The sequence below is a fragment of the Ammospiza caudacuta genome, chromosome 14, assembly GCF_027887145.1.
Source record: "Ammospiza caudacuta isolate bAmmCau1 chromosome 14, bAmmCau1.pri, whole genome shotgun sequence".
In the NCBI taxonomy this organism is placed as follows: Eukaryota; Metazoa; Chordata; class Aves; order Passeriformes; family Passerellidae; genus Ammospiza; species Ammospiza caudacuta.
In genome coordinates this window covers 11,826,064-11,849,730 of record NC_080606.1, presented here as the reverse complement: position 1 = coordinate 11,849,730, position 23,667 = coordinate 11,826,064, and the positions used below count along the sequence as shown (strand labels likewise).

At 39.9% G+C, this 23,667-nt stretch overlaps 1 protein-coding gene across 1 annotated transcript in view; it reads right to left on the bottom strand.

The window, feature by feature from the left end:
* The window catches only part of IL1RAPL2 (interleukin 1 receptor accessory protein like 2), a 331,558-nt gene that overhangs the window by 71,714 nt on the left and 236,177 nt on the right, over positions 1–23,667 (bottom strand). Inside the window, exon 6 of the mRNA XM_058814193.1 lies at positions 20,797–20,871. Within this exon, the coding sequence (XP_058670176.1) occupies positions 20,797–20,871 (75 nt within the window). The remainder of the gene's footprint in view (positions 1–20,796; positions 20,872–23,667) is intronic.

Genomic DNA, 23,667 nt, shown 5'->3' with positions numbered 1-23,667 from the left:
TGGAGGAGACTATTTGCTGTAAGTATGAGTATTCACTAGTCCAGAAGAAGAACATATCTATTTTCCAAACATTACCTGTAGCAAAGCCTTATTTTTATGACAATGATTATTTTTGTGCTGCTGAAGTATTGAACTCAGTGACGCCAAGTTATGTAATGGGAGACTGAAAAAATCTGAAGCTTGTATTTAGAAATTCAGATAATCTTAGTATACATAATTTAAGGAGTAATAGTCTTATTCTCTAAACCATGTTTCTCAAGCCTTTCAAGACTATCAATAAATCCAATATCACTTTCTTCCACCAGGAGCTGTTCCAAGCCTCCTTGAAGGGAAAGGGAGAGCACTGAGAGCAGAGCCCAATGATGTTTGCAAACTTCTCTCCTTTTCTTGGTATGCTGATGTGCTGTGGCACAAATCCCATGCTAATAGTTTTCCAAAGGTTCCTTTATAGCCAGACATTTACTTTTAAAGCCCCCTTTGCAACTGAGAGTTGTGTCCTGGCCCAGCACTGCCTCCGATGAGGGGATGGGGAAGTCGGCAGCTGATTTTGGCACAAGCTGCCCCTGAAGTGTGTGGATGGATGTCACCTATAGGGTGACAATCAAACAACGGCCTCTGATTAAAACCAAGTCTGGGTTAGGAAGCATGAACAGTAAAGGTCAAAAACAAACAGGCCAGATTTCCAAAGCTGCTCTCCTTCCCCTTACACTGTCCTCTGGATTCTCAGCTGCTCTGGAATTATGCCTCTCCCAGAAAAAAACTTGCTCACACAGCAAAAGCCAACCAAATACACTCTCCCTTTCCTCAAGCCCTTTGAAATCTCACAGCTCAAAGCAAACTGGAAGCCACACATTCCCAAAGGGCCTCTTTTCCCACAGCACCACGATTACAATAGAAATCAGAATCCTTTTCTAGAAAAGCTCATGCAGCACGGCCCACTTCCAGCTGCGTTACTGCAGAACTGAAATGGGGTGAAGCACCTCCAGAATTCTTCATTTCATTGAACATGAATATTGTTTGAGAATAACCATGCACTCCTACTACTGTGATCCCTGTCTCTTATCTGAGCTGAAGTTAAGCAGAAGCATTTGCACTTTCCACTTCTAAAGATCATGCAAGCTGACTGAGGGGAACTTTCCCATTACTTCTGAGTGGGGATTATATGGATGAGGCCATAAATAATATCAGAGCTATTGAAATGACCTGACAGGACAGAAAGATTTATTTCATAGTTTATCTGAACACTTTTGTGAGACGATGGAATGAAGCTTGAGTGTTCAATTTAATCCCTTCCTTGTTTTTTTATTGAGTCAGGAGATGTTTAAAGAAATTTATGTAGCTGTTTGAAAGTCAGAATTTTTAATAAGTGACACAGAAAAAGAGATTACAGTAAGGAAAAGACGCAGATAACACAATACTGTACATAAGAAAAAAAGGCTTTGCAGTGACTTTCCCTATCAAGGCAGAGGGACAGAAGATATTTTTTTATGATTTATCCACACAGTTTCCTTAATCACTGCACTTAAGAAAATGAGGGGGGGGAAAAGGACAGTTTTAACTTTATTGCAGAGCTACAATATATGAATGCAGAACTTCCCAAGATACAGCACATAGAGATGAATATATGCATGTGAGACAGGGATGAGGTCTTGTATGCTGACCTACTCTGCCCAAAACCAGAATTCTGTGGCTCAGTTGTCCATATGGATACACAGACAGTGAAATAAAATGTTTATTCCATTAGTACCAGCTTTATATTTCCCTTCTACAGAACCAATATTTCAGCTTCATCACTGAAATCTCAGTCTAAATAAAGGTGAGGAGAACACCTGAAGTCATTCACAAATTGTTTATAGGGTTGTGGGGACATCTACTTTGAAGGGCATTTCTCTGAATCTCGACTTTTTTCTCCACTTAAGATATGATTTTGAAATGGTTACAAAGCTAACTTCATAATATCTCCCTCAGTCACTTCAGATTTACTGTTGTTAGCTAATTAAAAACTCATCACAGATTTAAAAAAATGCAGAATAATTTAGATTTAAATCTCATGTAACTGTGGCTTTAAAGACTTACTTGCAAGCAAAATATGATATATATGCAGAAATCTCTTTCCAAGCGTCTGCATGAAGCATAAACAGCAGTAATTCATCTCTAAAGGACAGCTAAAATATGCACTGCTTTGAATTCTTTCAATATTGTACACAAGGGATTGGTGAGGAGAATCAAGTGCCTTATGCTGCCTGGTTGTATGTATCAGATGGGTAACAATAAAAGAGAAAACAAAACCATTTAGAACTCTTTTAAGCCCATATGCTCAACTTCACTGGCAATAATTAATGGTAACTCCAATACTGCATGATTCAGGGTGAAGAACTGGAGACAGAATCTGTGCTCCTTTGGAAGAGTTACATAATCCATCACACACACTTGCTGCTCTGCTTTTGGCACAGTTGTGTAGTCCTGAAGATCCATGTGGATGTACAGATTTATCCCTTCACACACAGCCAGGACAGATTAACTGAAAGTCACACACACTTAACCATAAACATGCAACAAAAGTAGAGTCAGGGTCTGTCAGTATCCAAGCAATCCTGCCAGGGTTCAGGGAGTGGAAAGCATAGAAGCCAGTGTTTGAATAGAATGTTAGGAAATTATTCAGACTTCAATAAAACATACATCTGAGTTGCCAGGAGAAGTGATGTATCCTATTAACATACCTCAATTTTAGAACAGCTCTCCTGAGGCTGGATGCTAGGTAGAGACACTTAAGTCTCACACTTTTTCTTGTCTTTTTTCCTTTTAAAAAGATTCTTTCTTCTCTACCAGAATCTTTTCATGTTGCTTTTCTTCTTGCTGATAGGTGGTAACCTTCTCTAGCTTTCTGTTTCTCTCCTCCTGTCTTTCTGACATTTCTTTTTTCTTCCCACCCTTCAATCTCTGCTCTGCTTTTTACTGTATTTCATCCTCATCACTAACTGGTTCTTCCTTAGAATTCCATTGAATCATACAATTCATGGTGAATACAGCAATGGTGTAGGATGTTCTGGGTCTACATAATGCATAATTGCTCTAATTTATTCTTAATAACAACAACTTGGTGATAATGAATTAGCCCTTTTGTCTGAATGTCCAGTGACAGCACATTGCAGGCAAAGGGACAAGATGTTTGATTAAGGCAATGGCTCCGCTACATTTCCATCATTTTCTGACACAGATGGGACCATTGGGAAGCAGGAGAGGACTAGCTGGAAAAGCATAACTTGCCTTGAGGAAAGTTCACTTGAAGCCAATAAATTGGGTCATTAGCAGCCCTGGATAAAATACCATGTCCACATTTATAATTTCCCTGGTAATTTGCAATACCTTTGAAAATTTCGCTCCTTACCTCTGAGAAGTTGGGGAAAAGCACATTGCCTCCAGACACATGGAATACATATACACTACACTATGTTAAAAAAAGCCACAGCCTAAAATGCAACAATTAAAATTCAGGGAACTAAACAGGGAAAGAACAGATAAAAAACCTATGAGCATCTGTTTTCATTTTATCAGGGTATCTTAGTGTCTGAAGTTGCAGATGATGGTAAAACCATCAGGTACAATGAACATGTCCATTCCTGGTACAGCTATTTATGAGCTCATCTTTCAGGTAGTGCAGAACAAACTTGAGATTTACTCAACAGAGTAAGGCATTGCAGGCTCCTAGGCAAACCACAAGCTTTATATATTACTTTTCTCTGGTAAGAGGCAGAATCAGACTATGCACCTCCATTTCCTTGGGAATAGCTAAATAAAACTTTGGGTTTAGACTTATTACTTCATAAAATAGAGAATGGATGAAAAAAGCAGGCTCTTCTGAACACCAGAAACAGCTAACTTTCACAGTCTATTTTACTCTCCTACTTTAACATGATTCCAAATGCAATTTTCTAGCAGAAAAATCAGAGCTAACTGCATTACAACAACAGCTTCTGGAATCAAATCCCTCTTTTCAGACATTTAGACATATGTAACTAGAGCTTAGCTCTTTATTTATAGAGAAATAAAACCAGAAGGAGAGCTGGTGCATAAAAAGTAAGCATAATCTGATATTTGTTTTGTGTAAGCTCAGAATATCAAAGGGGTTTATTAAAACTATCTGTTACCTCAGAATCTGCATGTACAGGCACAGACATTCAATACTTAGAACAAGAAAGTATTTTGAAGCATAAGATACCATTATATTAGCATAACTATACAGCAGGGAGTGTGCTGGCGTAACTATTTTAATTTTTTAAAATCATGAAAGTTATTAAATCATACCTTGCCCATGTAGGTGTATCTCCCAGATTCTCCGCTACTACAAGTTATCCTGCAGCAAACAAAACTGGAGGTTCAGGAGAGATTTTGGGGTGGGAGCCCTAGGTATAGGACCTCTGTTTTGTTCTGGAGCAAGACAATCTCCAGGACTCTGGGGTCTGCATCTTGAACGCATTCTGCCTTGGCCAGTTATTAGAAATAACACATTTTAGCCTGAACTAGGCTATTTTCTCTCATGTACTGGTTCTCTACAGAGTGTACTTGTACATAAAAGCACATTCACACATAACTGACAATTACAAACTAGAAATTTCACTCTGGCTATGTACCAAGGCTCATATCCTGCTGACTTTGAAAGGGTTTTAAAATTAAGTCATTTATATAACTCCAGGTTCAAGAGTTTAACACTGGACATCCGGTGTTTTGGAGGGACAGAGGCAGAAGGGCCCTCTGATCTCCCACTCCGAGCTCTCTTTCCACAGGCCACAGGAGGAGGTCAGACAGCCGCACATCTTGAACTGGGCAAAGTCTGAAGAACTGACACTGATGGAGAGCCACAAGCTGATAAGCTGCTGCCTTTCTGTATCACCTCCCCTGGAAAAAGGCTGTGCTGTTAGTCTGGGATACACTCACAGCTTCAACACAACATAATCACTTCTTGTTACACACTTCAGCCTAATAGACACAAGAGCTCTCCATCACCAATTCCAGCTCCCTCTACATGTAACTCACAGACTAAGCTATGTGGAACACAGCAGAGATTCTGGTCTTTTCCTCTTTGCTTCTCAGGATGAAGCTGACATATAAATCCTCTGCTAAGGATAGAGTGCTTCAGGGGGAAGTTTTATTGCTGATAAAGCCTGATTTCCAGCTTGCCACAATGAGGATGAAACACAACACATGGAACAGCTCTCCCAGCCCTCAACTAACAGTGAAAAACCTCACAATGGGTCACCTTCTTCCTCTCTGCAAACCCATGGTCTGCAGAGACACCATTCCATTCACCTTCCTGCTCTTTCATGGCTACACTGACGGATACACATCCATCAGAAACTGCTTCCAGGTTCTCTCAGAAGCTGCAAACCTGCTGACAGATGGCTCCTCCTTCCTTCATCTGCTCTTAAATAGGTGATAAACATGGATTTTATCACTTCCATCAGGCAAATCATTCCCACCAGATTTCCCTTCTACAGACCAGGTTGAATTTAAGCCCGTAAAGCTCCCAGGCTGTGGAGCTCAAATCCCTCAACACAACCAAATCCTACCAGAGACAAGGAATACCAATGCCAAAAGACACAAAACTGGGCAGGAGGGGTGGTATCCATACTGGGGAATATACATGGACCACATAATGAAGGAATATTTGTAACTCAGGCCTGAGTCTCTGGGGATTTGACAATGTTTTATTAATGTGCTGGCTCTCTATTGTCATTCAAAACACAACTGGAAAACAAAAATGCATGAAGCTTTACACATCACACCAAAGGGTTTTATTTTCCCAAGGTTAAATGTACCAAGGTTGGCTGATACACAGAACAAGAGTGAACAAACCTCAAGGAAAAAAAAAAAGTAAAAAGAAAAATCACTGATTTATTGATGGTGCTATTATGTTTTCTCTTTGTGAACATCTGAGAGAATCATTCATTCATATTCTGAATGGGAAAAGGCAACTGAAACAGGTGGTCTATTACTAGATCCATTAAACAAGAGATTTATGCATTACATATCCATCTTGAGACAATTAGGCTGATCTTTTTTTTTCTCTTTTATGGCTTCATTGAAAATTTTTGGCAATAAAGCAATTAAAAAGTAACTATCAAAGCATTTATCTATGATATCAAAGACAACCAGCCTTTATCAGAGAAAGGCTGCTTCACTTTTCATATTTAGAAAATACAAATTTAGAGGCAACATTCACACTTAAGACAGTGACATAATGCTGCCATTGTTCCAAGCCTGAATGGTGAATGATGGGGTATGGACTATCTAAATCATTGTTTGCTTTCTCTTTTGGAAAATGATTCTTTTAAGTTTGACTTTAATCTCACGTGGCATCCAGAGAAATGAAATTGCTGTAAAATAAATCTTGAAGTAACCTTGCTGCACGTGCTTTGGGTTTGTACAGATACTGTCCTAATAGGGGAGCACAAAATCCACATGGAATAATGATTTTCAAAGCTCAGGTTGATGTGACAGTTGGAGCCAGCCAGACACTAAAGCATAAAACGATTTCTGCTGCAATCCGCTGCAAGTGCTACAAAGATTTTTTTAAAGATACTTCACATCAGTGGTAGAAACCAGTCTGTGACATGGATCCCAAAGAAGAGGCAACAGAAAGAGGATATGCAGAATGTAGTCCTCATAGTTCCTCTCCCCACCGCCCCAAAAAAATATCTCAATTTGTAGATTCTTTCTTCAACCACCAAAGCAGCCAAAGCTCTGTCAGTAACCTAAACAATCCAGGCACTGGGCACACACTGACTGAGTGCAAACTACAGGGACTGATGCAATTGCTCCAGGTGTAGGAATCTGCTGTGGCTGCCAGACTGTGCCTGAGCATGGCCTCATCCCTGGAAATACTCATGGTCAGGCTGGACGGGGCTTGGAGTGACCTGCTCTATTTGAAGACATGCCTCCTCCTTATAGAGGTGATGGACTAGATGACATTTAAAGGTCCCTGCCAACTCAAACTACTCTACAGTTCCATAATTTTGGGCACTACAGATGATTCCACCTCTCCAACCACACACATTGATACATTTCAACAGCAAAGATCAGAAATGTATTAAGGAAGCTGACAAATGGAATCTATTTTAATAATTTGATTATGGAATTGAAATTAACTGCAATGAAGCAGTGAACAGAAGAGGTACACTGCCAAATTCATCAACATCTTGGGATTTTACCAAGAGCCTCAATCTTTTTAAAACCTCCAGCTTCTTAAATCATAACACAGTGGACGCTGAACCAGGAAGGGTCTTGCTTCTCTGTTGTGTGGACAGTCAGATGTGGGATGACCTGGGAAAGCCATAAATCCATTAACATAAGCTCTATGGGATACAGTGTGGGAAATAGAGAAGCTGGATAGCAGTTCCTAAAGTGCAGCTCTAATGATGTACTTACAGGTAGAGTGCAATCTACCTTTATAGGAAACAAAAGGCAAAAAGCCCCTCGAGTCTGATATGTAAGTCAGTCCTGTGATTTATAAATAACCAATTCTTGATTTCTGAAAGCCAATAATTCCATATATCCTAAAAAGTAGAATGCACAGCCACACAATATTCTATAGGATTAAACCCATAAATTACATTCAGTTTAGATTGGAGCACACATTGCAGATGGAGCTCTTGGTCTTACTCCACCCTATGTTAGATAAGTTCAGTAGTTCTGGAAGTAGTGCAGCACATTGTGAATGATGGATGAAATGAGAAATCTCTGCTCAGTGCACAGCAAGTAGCCAACTCCCTTCTGTGCTGCATAGTTTGCTTTCAGGTACTTAATATGCAACTTCAGTGAGAGACATTCAGAAAGTCCCAGTGAGTCCATTTGTCTCAAAAATAAAAATGGACTGTTGCAGTTTTGTCCCTGGGCTTCAGTTGTTTTTATTCAATTTTGATTTTACTTCTGCCTACCTCCATCCAGTGAGCTCCCTTGTCAGGGTGCATTATGGACTCAAAACATAAACATGCACCACTGCTGGTTGCTCAGTTACAGGAGAGGTTTAAGAGATTGGTTGCTTCATCTCTCACTAATCAGACAACTTATACTGCACGAATACTTCTTTTTGAAAATGTCTCGTAAGTGAATAATCCATCACTTTTTTAAATCAGGAGCCACAGAAGCACATTGTTTTCTGCTGCACTTGATTTCTATAAAATATAATTCAAGCCACAAGCAGTTTGGATTGGCTTTCACTGAGCTGATTTTCCATTAAATAAAATTTGCTGCACAGAATTACCATGGAGGATGAAAGATTTAGTCTTTTGCTAACAAGGAGCACAAGTTGGCTTACAAAAATTTATGTCAAGGTTTAAGTCATGGCTTCCCTTTTGCTGGGTCAGAGAGTTAATACACTCTGGCTATATTACTGTACTGCTTCAGGTTGTTGTATTGGGTTCATGGTCAGCTGCTATGCTGCTCCTGAAAGGTTAAAACTGCCAAAACCTGGCTGTGTTGTTGCTTTGTCTCTCTGGTCTCTCACTTCTGCATGATAGTTTGTATCAATTTACTACTTGCAATAACTGCAGACAATATATTATCTCCTACATGCATGGGCAGAGGTCAGAAGTTCCTTCATTCCTGTCTAAATGCAATGGTGTCTGTTGTAATCCCATTAGGAATGTTTAAATAAGAAAAGCAATAAAACAGTTTAATACCTGAATGCACTTCTGCTGCATCTCTCTAGTTAGTAATGGGGCATGGCAGGAAGAGAAAAGAATTAGCCCTGTCACCACAATTCCTCCCACGAGGTTGGCTCCTTCAAAGGAGAAGACAGGAAATTATTTAGAGATTTTATAGAGTTATAGTTTTATTTACTCCTTTATTGGCACTGTAAGGCTGTACACACAGCCTTTATATAGAGAATTTATCACTAGATACAGAATTTCAGTCTAAAGATACAAAATTTGCCTGAGGAAGAACAGTAAGTCTTTCCTGTGCCCGCATGCCAGGCTCCCTTTGAAGTCCATGGGCCAAGAGTGTGAGGCTCATATTTAGCACAGGGGAAGTGTGGGATGCCAGGTTTGCTGGATCAGCTGTCCAGGCCCCTTTCAGCTGACAGCATGGTGCTGGCTTCCAGGGGTCAGGAAGGTGTTTATGTTTCTTTCTCAGCAGCATCCAACCTCACTATAAATGTCTGGAAATTTGTTTTAAGCCATCATTAAAGCAACATCCACTGTGGGAATGCCCTGGGTGCTCCACTGGTCCATCACTAATTATCGTTCAGCCAATGTGGTATTTTAATAACACCCAGCTCTAAAAATGCATTTATTTTTATGTACATATCAAAGTCCTGACAGCTTTATTTGCTTGGAAGGGAGGGTGGAACTGTTCCAGCAGACTTTCTATTTTCCAACAATTCCCTCAAGGATATTAAGGGCAGAGAGCAGAGTGGGTAATTCCCATCTCTGGGTAGAAAATGAGTCAGACTAGTTATGCAACAGAGGCTTTCACTGATTAAGAAGATGCTATATTCAGGTAGACAACTGGCCAGAAACAGATGCTATTTGTGGGCATAACTGAGAATTAGCAAATTCGCTGTTTATTAAAACAGGTGTTTATGGGGACTCACGTGTCTGACACTGCAGACGTGACATCCTGCTAGAGAACATTGGTTCCCTTCCCAGTTACACTCACGCTTCAACTGAGTTGATGCAGGAGCTAAATTAGATTCAACAGAGTCAGCATCGGCTTTGAAAACTGGTGATTTCAATCAGAGATATAGCAAAAAAAAAAATACAAGTTTTTACTCATGCCAGCTGTTCTGCTGCCCATTTTTGATCTCATAATCATTCATTATTGTATGGCCAAAAATCCCCCAAAATCTGCTTAAAAATGTTTCTCTGGTTTCCATTAGAAGAACAACAACAAAACCCAGCAAGCAACATCCTCACACATATTTCCAAAATTCCCAAGTTCTAGACAAAATACATCCTATTCATACCACAAGGAACAGGAACACAAGGAGAGCAATGTCTCCTCAGATGGAAATTAGGCTCATGTCAGAGCAGGAACACTACACTGTCACTGAAAGGCCACTCCTTTCCTACAGGAGACATCATTCCCATTGATCCTTGAGTTCTAGGTGTGTCTGAAGTGTCATCACTCGGATGCCATGGGCAGCAGGCTTCATTTTGGGAGTTCACATCATTTCTTTAAAAGGCATGCCAGGGTAGCAGTAACATATAACACCATACCAAACGCATCAGGTCGTTTTTTTTGACACAACAAAAGACAACAATTATTCTACATTTGTAACACATTAATGATGGGTGCTTCTTATTGTGACTGAACATAACCTTGCTAGACAGAAGTTCCTTTGGCTTGTACTGTAACAGAACACAGTGAACTAGGCTGGGCCTGGGTGTATCAATGCTGTTTTAGCAGCTCTGTTCATAATTTAGACCCTCAACTTACTCTCATTTGTTACCTAATTTTTGCTGTGCCAAAAGTTGACATAAACCAAACTTCTGATACCATCTCTCTAAATGCTTAAAGTGCTGTTTCTGATCATGATGTACTTTTTACATGGTTATGTAGGATAACAGAATCACAACTCAAAAATACTATTTGCAGCAGAAATTTGCCAAAGCTCTCTCAATCAAAAGATATTTGTAATTTTAACTAATGTGGCCTTAGAAACCAATTAATGGAAACTCTGGCAGGGATTTCACTGCTTGAGACTGTAAGGTAAATAACTACAAGAGGGGAAAGAAAACAAGGATGCAGATACACCAATATTTACAATTTAGTTACAGAAGAGTCTCATATCACAGAAGAAAATGAATCTGCATGGTCAGTTTTGGTGAAGTGTTAGTAGAACACATCACTACACAGCTGGCAGAGAATATTGCACAAGACAGGTGGGAACCAATGTTCTAATACAAAATCAGCACAGAAAACAAGATGCTTGCAAATTTCCAGGGAGGATTTACTGATATCTCCTTAAAAAGCTAACCTAAGGCAGCCACACCGGTTGTTACACACTACAGTGCTGTGATTCACTTGTGGATTTCCTGGTGTTTTTTACAGGCAAAACTATGACTGATAACCCCCAAGTGCTGCTAAAAAATTCATCTGTTTGGAATCACAAGTTTGTTTAAGAGTCTTCTGACTGAGGAGGCATTTCACACAAGGGAGGTTAGGCTGTGAAGGTACCAGCTGAATGGGTTTAAAATCCTGACACGGAGAGAAGCAGCATGCTTGCCTGCCTCAGAATCACTACTCAAATGCAACAGATCCCCTCTCAGAGGCACTGTGCCCACAGGGTGAAAAACAGCTGCATAACTACACACCACTCACTATGCCAGGTGATATTTAGAAAAGTTAAACCACAGTCCTAAATAAAAGCACTTGGCCAATGATCCTCAGTAAAGCAGATTCTTTACTGCACACAGTGCAATCTCTTCAACTCAGTTTGCAAAGTGAGTTAAGCAGGAAAGGCAGGTGAATTCCAGTAAAACTAAACCACAAGTACCCACTGCACTTACAAATGAAATTCTCTGCCTACTCTGTATGCATTCACTTCATTGGGGCAGTGCTCAAATGTTACAGCAAAGCAGTTTTCTGCCTGCAATGTTTTTTAATATCAACAATTTGAATGACAGGCTGCAGAATATTATCTATAAAATGGATTTCAAATTTATCAAAACAGATGAGGAAATCATTAAAAAGAGCCTACAGTAATGTGATTGGGAAACAGAAATCCTGATTTGATCAGCCTGCCCAATCATAGTAGTTTCACTTTTCAAACTCTGCATATTCAGGACCTGACAATAGGCTATTCAAAATAGCATGTCATGTCCATAAGCATTTAGAGGATGTATCCAAGGAAACATCCACATCTTTTCCTTCATAAAGAAAGGCAAAATTCAGAGAATAGAGTGTTTGCTAACATTTAATCATCTCACTATTAATGAAAAAGCACACTTAACACACCAGTTGTTTTCCTTTTTAAAATTAAAATTACTGCATCCTAAGTATTTAAATTCTCAAGTCAATCCACTGAGTTTGATCAGAGAAATGTGAAAAACACTTTGAGTTTGCAAATGGTTACATCACATTTGGCCAGGAAAGCACATAGCACCATTTACGAACTCCATCACTGACATTAAAGCAGTGGCATATTAGCTCACTTAAATTTGCAACTCTGCTGGATATAAAATGAAATTTTCTTAGGCCTTTTAATTAATGCACTGTACAAGACCATCAGTGAAATTTGTATTAGAGTATATATAAAACATTGCTCAGGAAAGAGTTTAGGCTCCTGTGATCTGAAGTAACTGCACACCTGACTGTGCATCAATGAGATCTCTGTGGATGTTTTCATGACTAATTATATTCACTTATTCATGGGACTAGAGCCAAGAATGTTAAAATTAGTAAGCTTCTCATATAGTATAAGCAGATAATAAAAACCCACTCAGTAGCAGAAAGTTCCAGTCATCATTCACCACATGGCTTGTTTTAAACTAAAAAAGTATGGCAGAAATCAGAGTGCCTCTGCCGCCTTTCCTCAGATTACTGCTTCCTCTATTTTTTACTTTCCATCTGATTAGGGGTTCTGGGAAGTCACGTAACATGTGTCTTCAGTAGGTAATAAAAATATCTCTTAATTTCAAGAGAAGCCTTGCTTTGACTGTCTTTCATTTGGTCTTCATTGGATTGCAATATCTAACACGAAAACTGTAGCTCAATCTCGTTCTAATGGTCGAAGTTCAATTACCTAATACAAACTATTTGTTTCTGCAGGATGGAGACAAGCACAAGGGTATTGAGGATGAAGGTAAGAGCAACATTTATCAAACATGAATTAAATGAAGCAAAGATTTGGTGAGTAGAATTCCATTTCACTTCTTTTGAAGGACTATGACAGCTTTGATTTTCACAGCCTCTAAGATCATGACATTACGGTATTGAAATTTTAAGAAATAAAAATTATACCATCAGTCTTCATTTTCTGCATTGCTGCCTTTGGAACAGATTACAAAATACAGTTTTCTATTATTTTTCAGTGAAGGAGGAAAAAATCATGAGAACACTTAGTCTAGATTTTAATCTTCCCTGCCCACTGAACAGCAGTGCTGTGATGCATGACCCTGACCTTTCCCAGCCCCGTATATTTTGACTGTTTGCCCACTCAGCTCCATCCCTACGTTTTAGTGAGGCCGTAAACAAAAGATGTGGAATGGCATGCCCAGCAAATCACAGAATGCTGAAAAGGTCAAAATAGTAGTGCTGAATGTTTCTACTCTGTAATTTACAGAATATATGAGGCATTCACAGCTTAATAACTCATTCACATGACAAACACTGTAGAGGGAATGTAAAATGGCAGCCCATGAATTTCTTCCAGTGACAGTGCTTCCAACAAGCATGGAAAATGGTGCAAACTTTGCCCTGTGGTTCTCTTTTCTGGAACATTAATATTGTCTGACTTTCAATGCACAATAGCATATGTCTGTGGATGGTGAAGTTAAATGTCTCTGTGTTTGCAGTCAGGCTCAGAGCCCAAAAAGGCAAGGTCCCTGAGGCAAAAAATCCAGGCCAAAGCTTTTTCTATCTGCACTCCTTCTTTGCCCTTCCCGGAGCACTTTCCCAACATCAGGTGATTTTATTGTCACCACGTTCCTGAAAACTAGAGAAGCAATATCCTCACCTTAAATGGGGACAGAGCCCTGGTCAAGGTCAAGAGAGTTATAGCAGAAAAAAAGCCCCACAACTCTTACCAACAGCCCTAATCCCCTGCTCTCCACCAAGACCATCTTTTCTATTTCTTGTCATTCGGCTGAACTTCATTTTTGCAGAAACAAATTTGTGCCCATTTCCCAGACACCAGTCAAATGAAGTAAATTGAGAAACCAAACAAGAGATCCTTTAGCCAAGCTCCGCACAGCTGCATGTCTGTGGCAGCTGAAACGATGGTTGCACTGGTTGATGGCAGTTTAATCCTAATGAAATGCTACAGATCCATGTCCTGGGCACCCCCACACTACAGTCACCACTTTCAGAGGAAGATTTACTGGAGCAAGATGATTTGAGGCATTCCTCAATCATCATAAGTTAGCTAATGCCCTTGGATGAGTGCCTTGGGACAGCTGTAAGTCAGGATATACTGAAGTGTTTCCTCTAAATCACTTTCTTGGAACAACAGATTAATGTATAGTATTGCTGTTTCAAAACTAACTGAAAGGGTGTCTGTCTGACACCAATTAATCAGTTTTTCTATGCAGGCAGACTCATGTTCCCCTAAGAGCATATACTGACCTAACATCCACTGAACCTAACATAAGCAATACATAGTTTATAGAAGTACAGAAAAAAAACTGGAAAGTGCTAAATCTTAATTTCTGACATATCTGTGCCAATCCCATGGATCCAAATGAGTGTAAAAACCACAGATGAGCAGTCAGAATTTGGCTGGTCTTTCCAAGTCCGTTAAGACAAAAGAAAGAAGTGTGCCAATGAACTGTACCGTTCCACAGGTGAAAACCTGGATTAACCATACAAAAGGCAAAACAACTGTGGATTTACACCAGCTGAACCACAGATCCCAGCCCAGGTCTCTGAAGTACAGCATTTCACCATTATCCCTGAGAGAAGAAGGAATATTAACAACAGACCAAATTAGCATCAAAGCATTAGCAGTAATACACTTTGGGTATTTAGGGAACTACTTCAAAACCTAAATGTCAGACAATTTGTCTCTAATATTCCCTGCAGATTAGTACAGAATGATTGCAATAGATGTAAATCCTGCCTCCTTTCTTACAGGCACGTTCAGCTGAAATAGCTGTGGAGCTGTATCCTTTGTGCTGCAAAGGAAGACAGGTCCTAAAGACCATCTCCTCAGTTTCTCTTCATTTCTAGAAAATTGCTCCTTTATGTACTTCTATGTACTTCTATGTACTTCTATGAAGAGCCATGGAGTTTTGGTACGTGAGTCTGCAATGCTGGGAGACGATTTTCCAGCACTAAATCTGGGGTGATTCACATAGCAAGTCCTGTGTGAATCCTGGTAAAGGGAGGGGAACAACATGTGAGGTTGGGTCCACCCATGGGAAGAACAGGGATCTCCCAGTTTATCTGTGGGAGGAGGTGGATGCAGTGAAGAGCCATGGATGACTGGAAGAACGTGTGGAGGAGACAGCAGTGAAGGTACCAGCTTGCTCCTCCAGACAGCAAATGTACAGGGAGACAGGGCTGTGGGGTGAAAATGCAGTGTGGGGAGAACTGGGGATGGAGGAAACCAAATTATTGCTGGTGTTGGGATGGAGGGGACACTACCCACAGGTCTTCTCTGCCTTTAGTCCCACCTTCCCTCTGCTCTGTCATTCAGATCACTCAGACCTTAATTTGTGAGGTGATGTGGGTCACTCCACACACAGAATAAGGCAGTGGGACATGATTTGGGGCAAGACTGTCACTTATCACCACTCAGGCCTTGCACTAGGAAAGAACAATGAGTCTCTATGGGTAACTTTCAGACAGTCTCTTTGCTGACTCAGGGCCCACATCAGGTCACCTCTGATTCCTCAACATCTGTCTCTTCTGTGCTGTCCCAGACGAGCTGGGAGGTGCAAAGCTCTGGGTTTGACCCAGCTCACAGAAACACAGATCTCCCTCTGAGAGCCCCTGCCCAGCCCTAGGCTGGGGAATGCCTGGGAGGAGCTGAGGGAGGAAAGAAAGGCAGCATGGAGTAACCAACATCCAGGATCCCTGTTTTGTGTAGGCACCACTACATTCCTGAGCAGTTGTCTCACATGACCCTTTAATCAAACCCCAAATCAAAAGGCTTGTCCACTAAACTCAAGAGGTCTCACCATGGACAAGTATCAGTGCTCTTTCCACACTGCAAGCATACTAAATGAGAATTTCTTACCAATTTCCCTTTCAAATCACTTGCTCTATTTGAAGCATTTTACAGTTCAAATTTTCTGCATTGCTTTCTGTCCAAGATCACCACTCTTTTCAACTGCTTTTCAAATACCTGTATCTTTAAATATGAAAGAATGCAAGATTTAATGAGCAAATCTGTAATGAGACAGTGCTGGATTGTCTTGAATAAACAGGCTTGGTATGAAATGAATGCCTCAAACATTTTGCACAGCTTTCTTTGTTAAAAAATATTATTTAAGAAGAGAAGTGGCATCTCAGTGAAAATTAGGGCTGTGAAAAGTGAAGTGGTATATTTAAAATGTCAGTAAATGCATGAGTTTTCACTCCTCAAATAATTCCTTCCAGCCACTACTGCAAACTAAAAGGGTTTTTTTATTCCTGACTATTTTTAGTCTATTCCTATACCTGTCAGCAGATGTAACTTTGTACATTCCCTTGCACTTGTTTTACAGTAGCTGTATTGATCTCTATTGATCTGCCTAATAATGAGTCCCAGGGAATTGTGCTGTTAAATCTTTTAGAAACAAAATCTTTCTGAACAGTTCAGCTATTAGGAATAATGACAATCCTCATAAACTATGTGTTTTCTTTCCTCAGCATCTTTAGAAACAGAGAAACTACCATGGCAAAAAGTGAGTTAAACCCTTTGACATCCTTTCTGTTCAGTAAATGAATTGACACAGAGGATTCTTGCTTTGTTTTGTAAGACTCCTGCTACATTTCTTAAGTAAACACCTGAAAGCAAAACTAGAACATAGCTGAAAAGCAAATGATATGTAAATTATATATTCAATTAATATAGACCCAAACATGCAAAATTTATTCCACTCAAGTAACTCATTCATAAGAAGACTAACTTAACACTGCACTGCACTCACTGTAAAATGATACAGAATTAACAGATTTAGCATCTATTTTGATATTGTATTTTTAGCTTTTTTGCTACTCCGTGAAACACACAAATGAAAAATAGCAGCCACGGTGCAAGCTAAAGAACTCTGGCAGCTGCTTATACATAGACTGGCTGGATATAGATCTTACAGATCTGTGTCCAGCCAAAAATCAGCAGAGCACAACTTTGCTTCCTTTCTCCCACAAATGCCTCTCTCCCACTGCTTCTACACCAGCTCAGAGCTGGCAGCACAACAGCTTCAGGGATCAGTGGGATTTTGGCTTCTTGGTGCCACTAAAATTGTGCGAATGAAGAGGAGAAACCTACTCTGTAATCATATAATCAAAACACAAAAGAGTGGTTTTCCTCTTTCCGTGTTGTCAAAGCACAAAGAGGGAACAAAGTTAGCTGGAAAAGAATGAAACAAATGAATTAAGAAATCAGCAGAGCAACTGCCAACATGTCATCTTTAGACCTACAGCACAGCATGCTCCACTTGCTGTCAGGCAGCTGTATGTGAAAGCAGATAACAGATCTTTAAAACTTACTCTCACAGCCCCCAGACACCTGACTGAGGTCTCAATCTTTACTCTTCTAAATCACATAAGGAATTATCTAAACTCAGGGATTTGGCACAAACAATCCATAAACACACTTAGGTTTGTATGGTCAAAGTAACAGCAAGCTGCTGCTCCAAAAAAGGGCCTTTGAACAACTCAACTATGAATCACACCAGCACACACTTCAATAAATTCCCAGTCAGAGCTTCACATGGGAGATGGTGTTCAAAGCCTTCTGCCAAAGCCACCCCATCTCCTGGGCATGAGAGCTGTGTATTTTGGCCTGTACTATCAAATTTGATTTTATTATCATGAAGATAATTTAAGATATTTTTTTTTGAGGAAGAACATTTTATTATCAGAGTAATGCCATATATTTGCAAAACATATAGTAATAAAAAACATTATTTGTTAATACCAAGGTAGAGAAAGACTAAACGTATCACATACCACACAATCAAGAACTATTTCTATACTGACCTCAATGGAAAAAAACTAAAACACAAATTTTTTTTCTAGTTTTGTTTTTTCAAAAAGAAAGCAATAAATGGACAATAGAAAAAAAAAAATCTGTCATTATTTTCTAGGTCTATCCAGAGATGAAATGATTATCTGACTTGGTAAAGCAAATGAGTGAAACTGTTTTGGACTATTTCTCCTCAGGGATGATCTTTTGTCCTCCTGTCAACCCTCCCCCATCTCTAGCTCTGTTTCCCCACCACAAGCAAATACAAAAACCAAAAAAGAAGCAAATTCCAGTTTCTGCTTCTCTCTAATCTTGACAGGATTGGTTTTAGATCTCTGTCACATTCCAAAGAAAATCAGAAAACACAAAGTACATTCCTGCTTCTTAAGAAGAACAAGGCAGGCTCTGGACCACGTTTGAAGCCTGAAGGAGCTCTTTTATCCACTGTCAATAAGAATGATGCATACCTGTTTTCACTAAAACTTCCTGTAAGATCTGAAAGCTAAAAGGTGAATATTGAAGTTTGCAGTAAGGGCAAATAAGCTGTTAAATAGTTAGGCCACTGCCTAGAGGCCCAGGGAGATTTTTCATTGCATTGTGCTAATCATTAAAGATAAAGACAGTAAATAATTATTAATCTCCTCTATTTAGAGAGGAAAGACAGCTATTTCTTTAAAGATTAGCTTTCCAATAGAAAACTAAAATAATCTCTGCAGAACAAGTAGATGGATTAAACTAATTTCTTTTGTAGCTTAGTGACATATTCATACTTGCATAACTACTGAAAAATCAGGCATATTGGGTGATTTGACTCCATTGGCATGTAAAACACAGAAATTTCCTTTTAATGTCTAATAAAATATCGATTAATGTCAATTTTCTAAAACTCCTAGGAGCTTAACAAGATTTCAATGAAGTGACCGTATAGGTCCTAACACAAAACTTCTCCCCACCTTGCATTCTGCAAGCAAATAATTCCCAGTCCCTCAAGGCTGTGGCACATTTCAGAGGCCAGCACAGCCTTCCTGCCCCAAGCTGCTGGTGGCCTCCACGAGTTGAAGGTGTTCCCTGAGAATCTTACAGCTTTATCTATTTGACAAGTTAAATCAAGAGGGAAATCAATAAACTTCACTGCAAAAGAAGTTAAGGTTCAGTCATATGAATATGGTTTAGTGGCAATAACCAAACCCATTAACATATCAGAAAAAAAAGCCCCATATGTAAATGCCCTGATCTTAAGGGACAACTAATGGATTACATTCCAGCATATAAAGATGCAAGATTTGTATTTCCCTCTGGAGATATTCCAAAATCCTATTACTGAGCCACATCTCCATGGAGAGGAGTGGGTTTGTTTTCATTTTTTTAATCAAACCTCCTTTTAATCAGCCAGAACAAAATGTTTTCATGCAAACAACAACAACAACAAAGAATTCAGTGCAAAACCAACAGAGTCCTGCTGGAACAGGGGAACTTGGAAGAGAAAATGAAGCTGAAATGAAAATGCAGGAAACAAAGATGTGTACTCTGAGTGCATTTATTACACAAATGTATATAGGGACAGCATGCTCCCAAAGGAAATCATTAGAAAGTTGACTTTTAAGAAGTTAGACCAGGAGACTGAATTCAGTCTTTTGGCTTATCCAAACTTCAGTGATTGAGTTTTGCTGGTAACTCAAGTAGGGTTTTAACTATGGCTCCAGATCCATTTAATATCCTCTTTTAGGGGCAATTTCTGTTCAGCTGCAGATATTCAAGGCCTGTGGAGGGGAACCTAAATATGCAGATATGCACCTGTCTGCAGAATTCATCTGGCACTGGCTGCTGCCCATATCCACTGCTGTCTTCCCTGTGCAAGCCCTTACAGACTCCCTGAGTCAATTCAGGTGTATGAGAGAAAGCTAATCTTTAACATTCACTAAGGTCACAAATAATTTCTATTCTCACATTCAAGAATTCAAGCCCTATTTTTAAATATTTCATAGCATCTACAGTGCTTCTCTGACACTGTTTGGCACCTGGCTTACGAGCAAGGACGTGTCTTTGTACTCATCTCAAGTAGAGCTCTGTATGCAAAATTTCACAAATACAAACAGCTTTACCACAATGTCACCAGCCCTTTTCAGATGTTTCACACTGACTCTGCTTGCCATTAAACACCATTCCACCTCTAAATTCTAGACAGCTTTGGTATAAAGGAGGAAGAGAGTCAAGCTCAAGAAGGAAAGTGCCACAGTTTCAGCACTGAGTGAATAATCCCCATATGCAATACATCTCTTGTAATTTACGCTCATGGCACCACAATCCTTAACAGCAACTCCAATTCTGCTTCTTAAAATTAGAAATCTATTTTCAAGTCACTGAAAAAAAAACCCTGGAACCTCAATGCTGAACAGTTCTTTCAGTATCACAATGCCCTACAGCTCTCCAAAGTTAGCAGAACTCTCTAACATTATTTTCTAACATGACAGAAAATAGAGGCTGCTATGTGAGATTCAGAGATGTGCATTCACAGAAGAATATATAACAGGAGTGAGAAAAGCATGCAAGCATTTTAGTCAAAAACCCTTTCTGGTACACACTCAGAACAACCTGGAAATGCAATGCTTTACACTAACTTTTAAAAGAATCAGCACTTCTTTTATGAGAACATTTGTCTTAGGCTGAACATCAACTGACCAATACAGCACCAACATAGACATATTTTACTCTACCAATCATATATTAAGAAAAGCATCAGTGTTTTATATTTAATACCCATTGCAACCGATTAGTACTGCCATTCCCTGAAGTTCACTCCCTTAAATTGCCGTGGCAGTAAATTCTACGGTTATAAATGAGAAGCTGCAAATTGATTTGCATGTAATAACTACCACTAAACCATTCTTACCACTTTCAATTTATCCCATCTGCGACCAGAGTGGAAGTTTAGGATCTATTATTCCCAGAAGGGGACTTACCCAGCTGGACATCTATAACAGTTGGCTGGTTCTCCATGGGGAACAATGGCTTTGGAGGTTTGTCTGTGACTAAAGCTAGAAAAGAAAATGAGAACATGTAATGGAAAAATTGAGACCAACGACTGCAAAAGAAAAGCTCTGTCATGTAAGCAATCAAATGTTTGTATACTTGATGGCATGTAAACATTTATTACATAGTACAGCTGTTACACAGCCCATGTGTCACCACCTACCTTGTGGCTGTGATTCAACAGAAATGACCAGTTTCAAGAATTACATTTTAGCACAAAGCAGCAAAACAAACTCTACTTCTCACTTTAGCTTACGTGTAATAAGTAGAACAAGCAGTTTAGACCCTCACATTCCAAAGTTAACACAATGAATTTGAAGTGCCAGACAAATCTATCTCAGTGTGACCAGCCCCGACATGTCTTTATGCCTGTCCAAAACAACACATAGAAAAATTGCACATAATTGTGCTTGAAGGACCCCAGCAGCTCCACAGTAGCTCAGACTCCCACCCCAGCAGGTGGGGTACCCAGGCCCTCTCCTCAAAGCCTTGCTGGGGACCCTGCCTCCTGCTGCGCAGAAATATCTCCATCTGAGAACACCCCAGCCTCTCCTGCCAGGGGACTGCTCCAGCAAGCAGATTACACAACTATTAAAAAGCATAGCTGCAGGCACAGGCTTCACACCCCTGTTGGAAAACTTAGGGCCAGACTGTGCAAATAGGTTTTGTAAATTTGGCTTAGCTTGAAATAAACGACTGTGTATTCCCAAAAATGGGGAGAAATGCTTTTAATACAGTACAGCATCTTACACCACATGAAATTAAACATTTAAAAATTACCTTCAAAGTTTTCCTGTTAAAACCCATCACCTGAAATTATTTGAACAGAGATTGTAAAATAAACGATTGTCAGCCCACAAACCAATTTTACATCCACAACAGCCTCAGAGTTTCAGTTTCTGGTATAGTTATTTATTTTCTTCAATTTTTCAGGCTTTTCTTGCTACGTTTATGCTTTTCTTATATTATTATTTTTATTTTCTGGTATTAAATAGTACTCTGTTCATTGCAGAATATGCAGAAAAGTTGATGGAGCACCTTCATCCATGCTGTGCCACTGTGCTCAGGCTTTCCTTACTTCATATTCTTTTCATATCCCAGTCCCACCTACACCCTTTCTAACCCAATCTGACCAGGGCTTCCCCCTGTTTCCATCAGCTTTACTTGCAACATTTGGAAGTTTTCTAGATGTGCTCCTGCATGTCATATTTTAAATGGTTATGGTCTGCCATGTTCTTCTTGGAGAGTAATCACCATAATGAACTGGCAGCCTGTCAGAGCTCTTTCCATAGGAACTGAAATGGCCCAAAGGGATTTTGAGATGAGAAGGCAACAAACTGCTGGCTCTTCAATGTCAGATGTGCTTACTGAAAACAAAGGCTAATCTTATTTTAGAGGGCAGACATCAGATGACTTATTCACCTTATGAAATTCACTTTTGGTCCTTCTTAAACATAAAAGCAATACAAGATATTTTCAGCTACAAGGGGCTCTAGACTTATATGATCTCTGTACTTGACAGAAGTCCAAAACCAACATTTATTCAAATTCCCATTCCTCTACAAGAAGTTTCTTTAATTCTAGGAACAGTTTATAGACATGGGGCACTGATTTGCAGCATTGCTCAAGGAAAAGAAGAACAAAAAGTTACTGCTGTTACTGTATCAACATGTATTTAATAAAAGTAATAGTATAAACTGTTATTTGACCTCTCACAAAGCTACATGAAATTAAAACAATTAAATGTATTGTTCCTATTATCAAAGGGCAGTAATTCTTCCTATTATCAAAGGGGCAGTAATTCTGCTATGAAACTGAATCCACCTCATGAACTGTCAAGAGAAGCGCTGTGATACAGCTGTCTACACTCTTATTTTTCCCTTCCAAATGCCATGGAATGTGGCATGTCCCCAGGCTGCTCTGAGCAGCAGCACTTACATGGTGAAGGCACTTGAATAAGGATGACATCAGCTTCCCAAGACAGCAATTCCTGTGGCCACCTAGACAGACCCACCTTGGGAAGGTACTGGCCTGACAATGCAGCAGCCTCAGGGGCTGCTTTGCCTTTCCTCATCATTCTAGGGTCTCATCCAGTGACCAGGCTGGGACTGCCTGGGCTGGATTTGTTTGTGGAAGATACAGAACTGAGACTGAGGGGAGGCTTCTGTACCTTGTCCCAGGAGAACAGCACTCACTACCTGGGGCATGGCTGGACGTCACAGGTGTTGGATGACAAGCTGGAAAGGCATTTCTTTACCCAGAGGCACCTGGCAATGCATGTGCCTCCCAAAAGAGACTGGTGAACATGGCCAGAGGCTGTTTAGCAGCCAGACTGCTCAGGAACTGTCTGAAGTGCTGTTGCCTCCTGTGCTCATATTCACCTCATTCAAAAGTAACACAAACTTTAGGACAATAATCACATTGCTGTGATTTCAACAACACTTGTCACTCCATTTGTCCATGAGAGTTTTAAAGAGACAGTGTTGTACAGATCAATACTCTGATGTGATCCTCTGCAGCTGGTCATACAGGTGCATTTTCCTTCCCAGCATACATGATATTTTTATTGTCTCTTTGTCATAGTCTCAAGGAGTATGCTGTCACACCAGAAATGCTGCAGAAAAGCAGAGAAGAGACCTGTATAAGATTTGGTCTCTCCAGTTAGTTACACAGTGATCTCTGTCAGATAAAGCAGAGCATGATGTGCTGCACAGGTCAATGTTTAGCTACTCACAGGACCAACTAAAGAAGAAGACTGCCTGAAAGGAGTGGGTCCTGCTTTTAAGTGCCAGTAAAGCCTC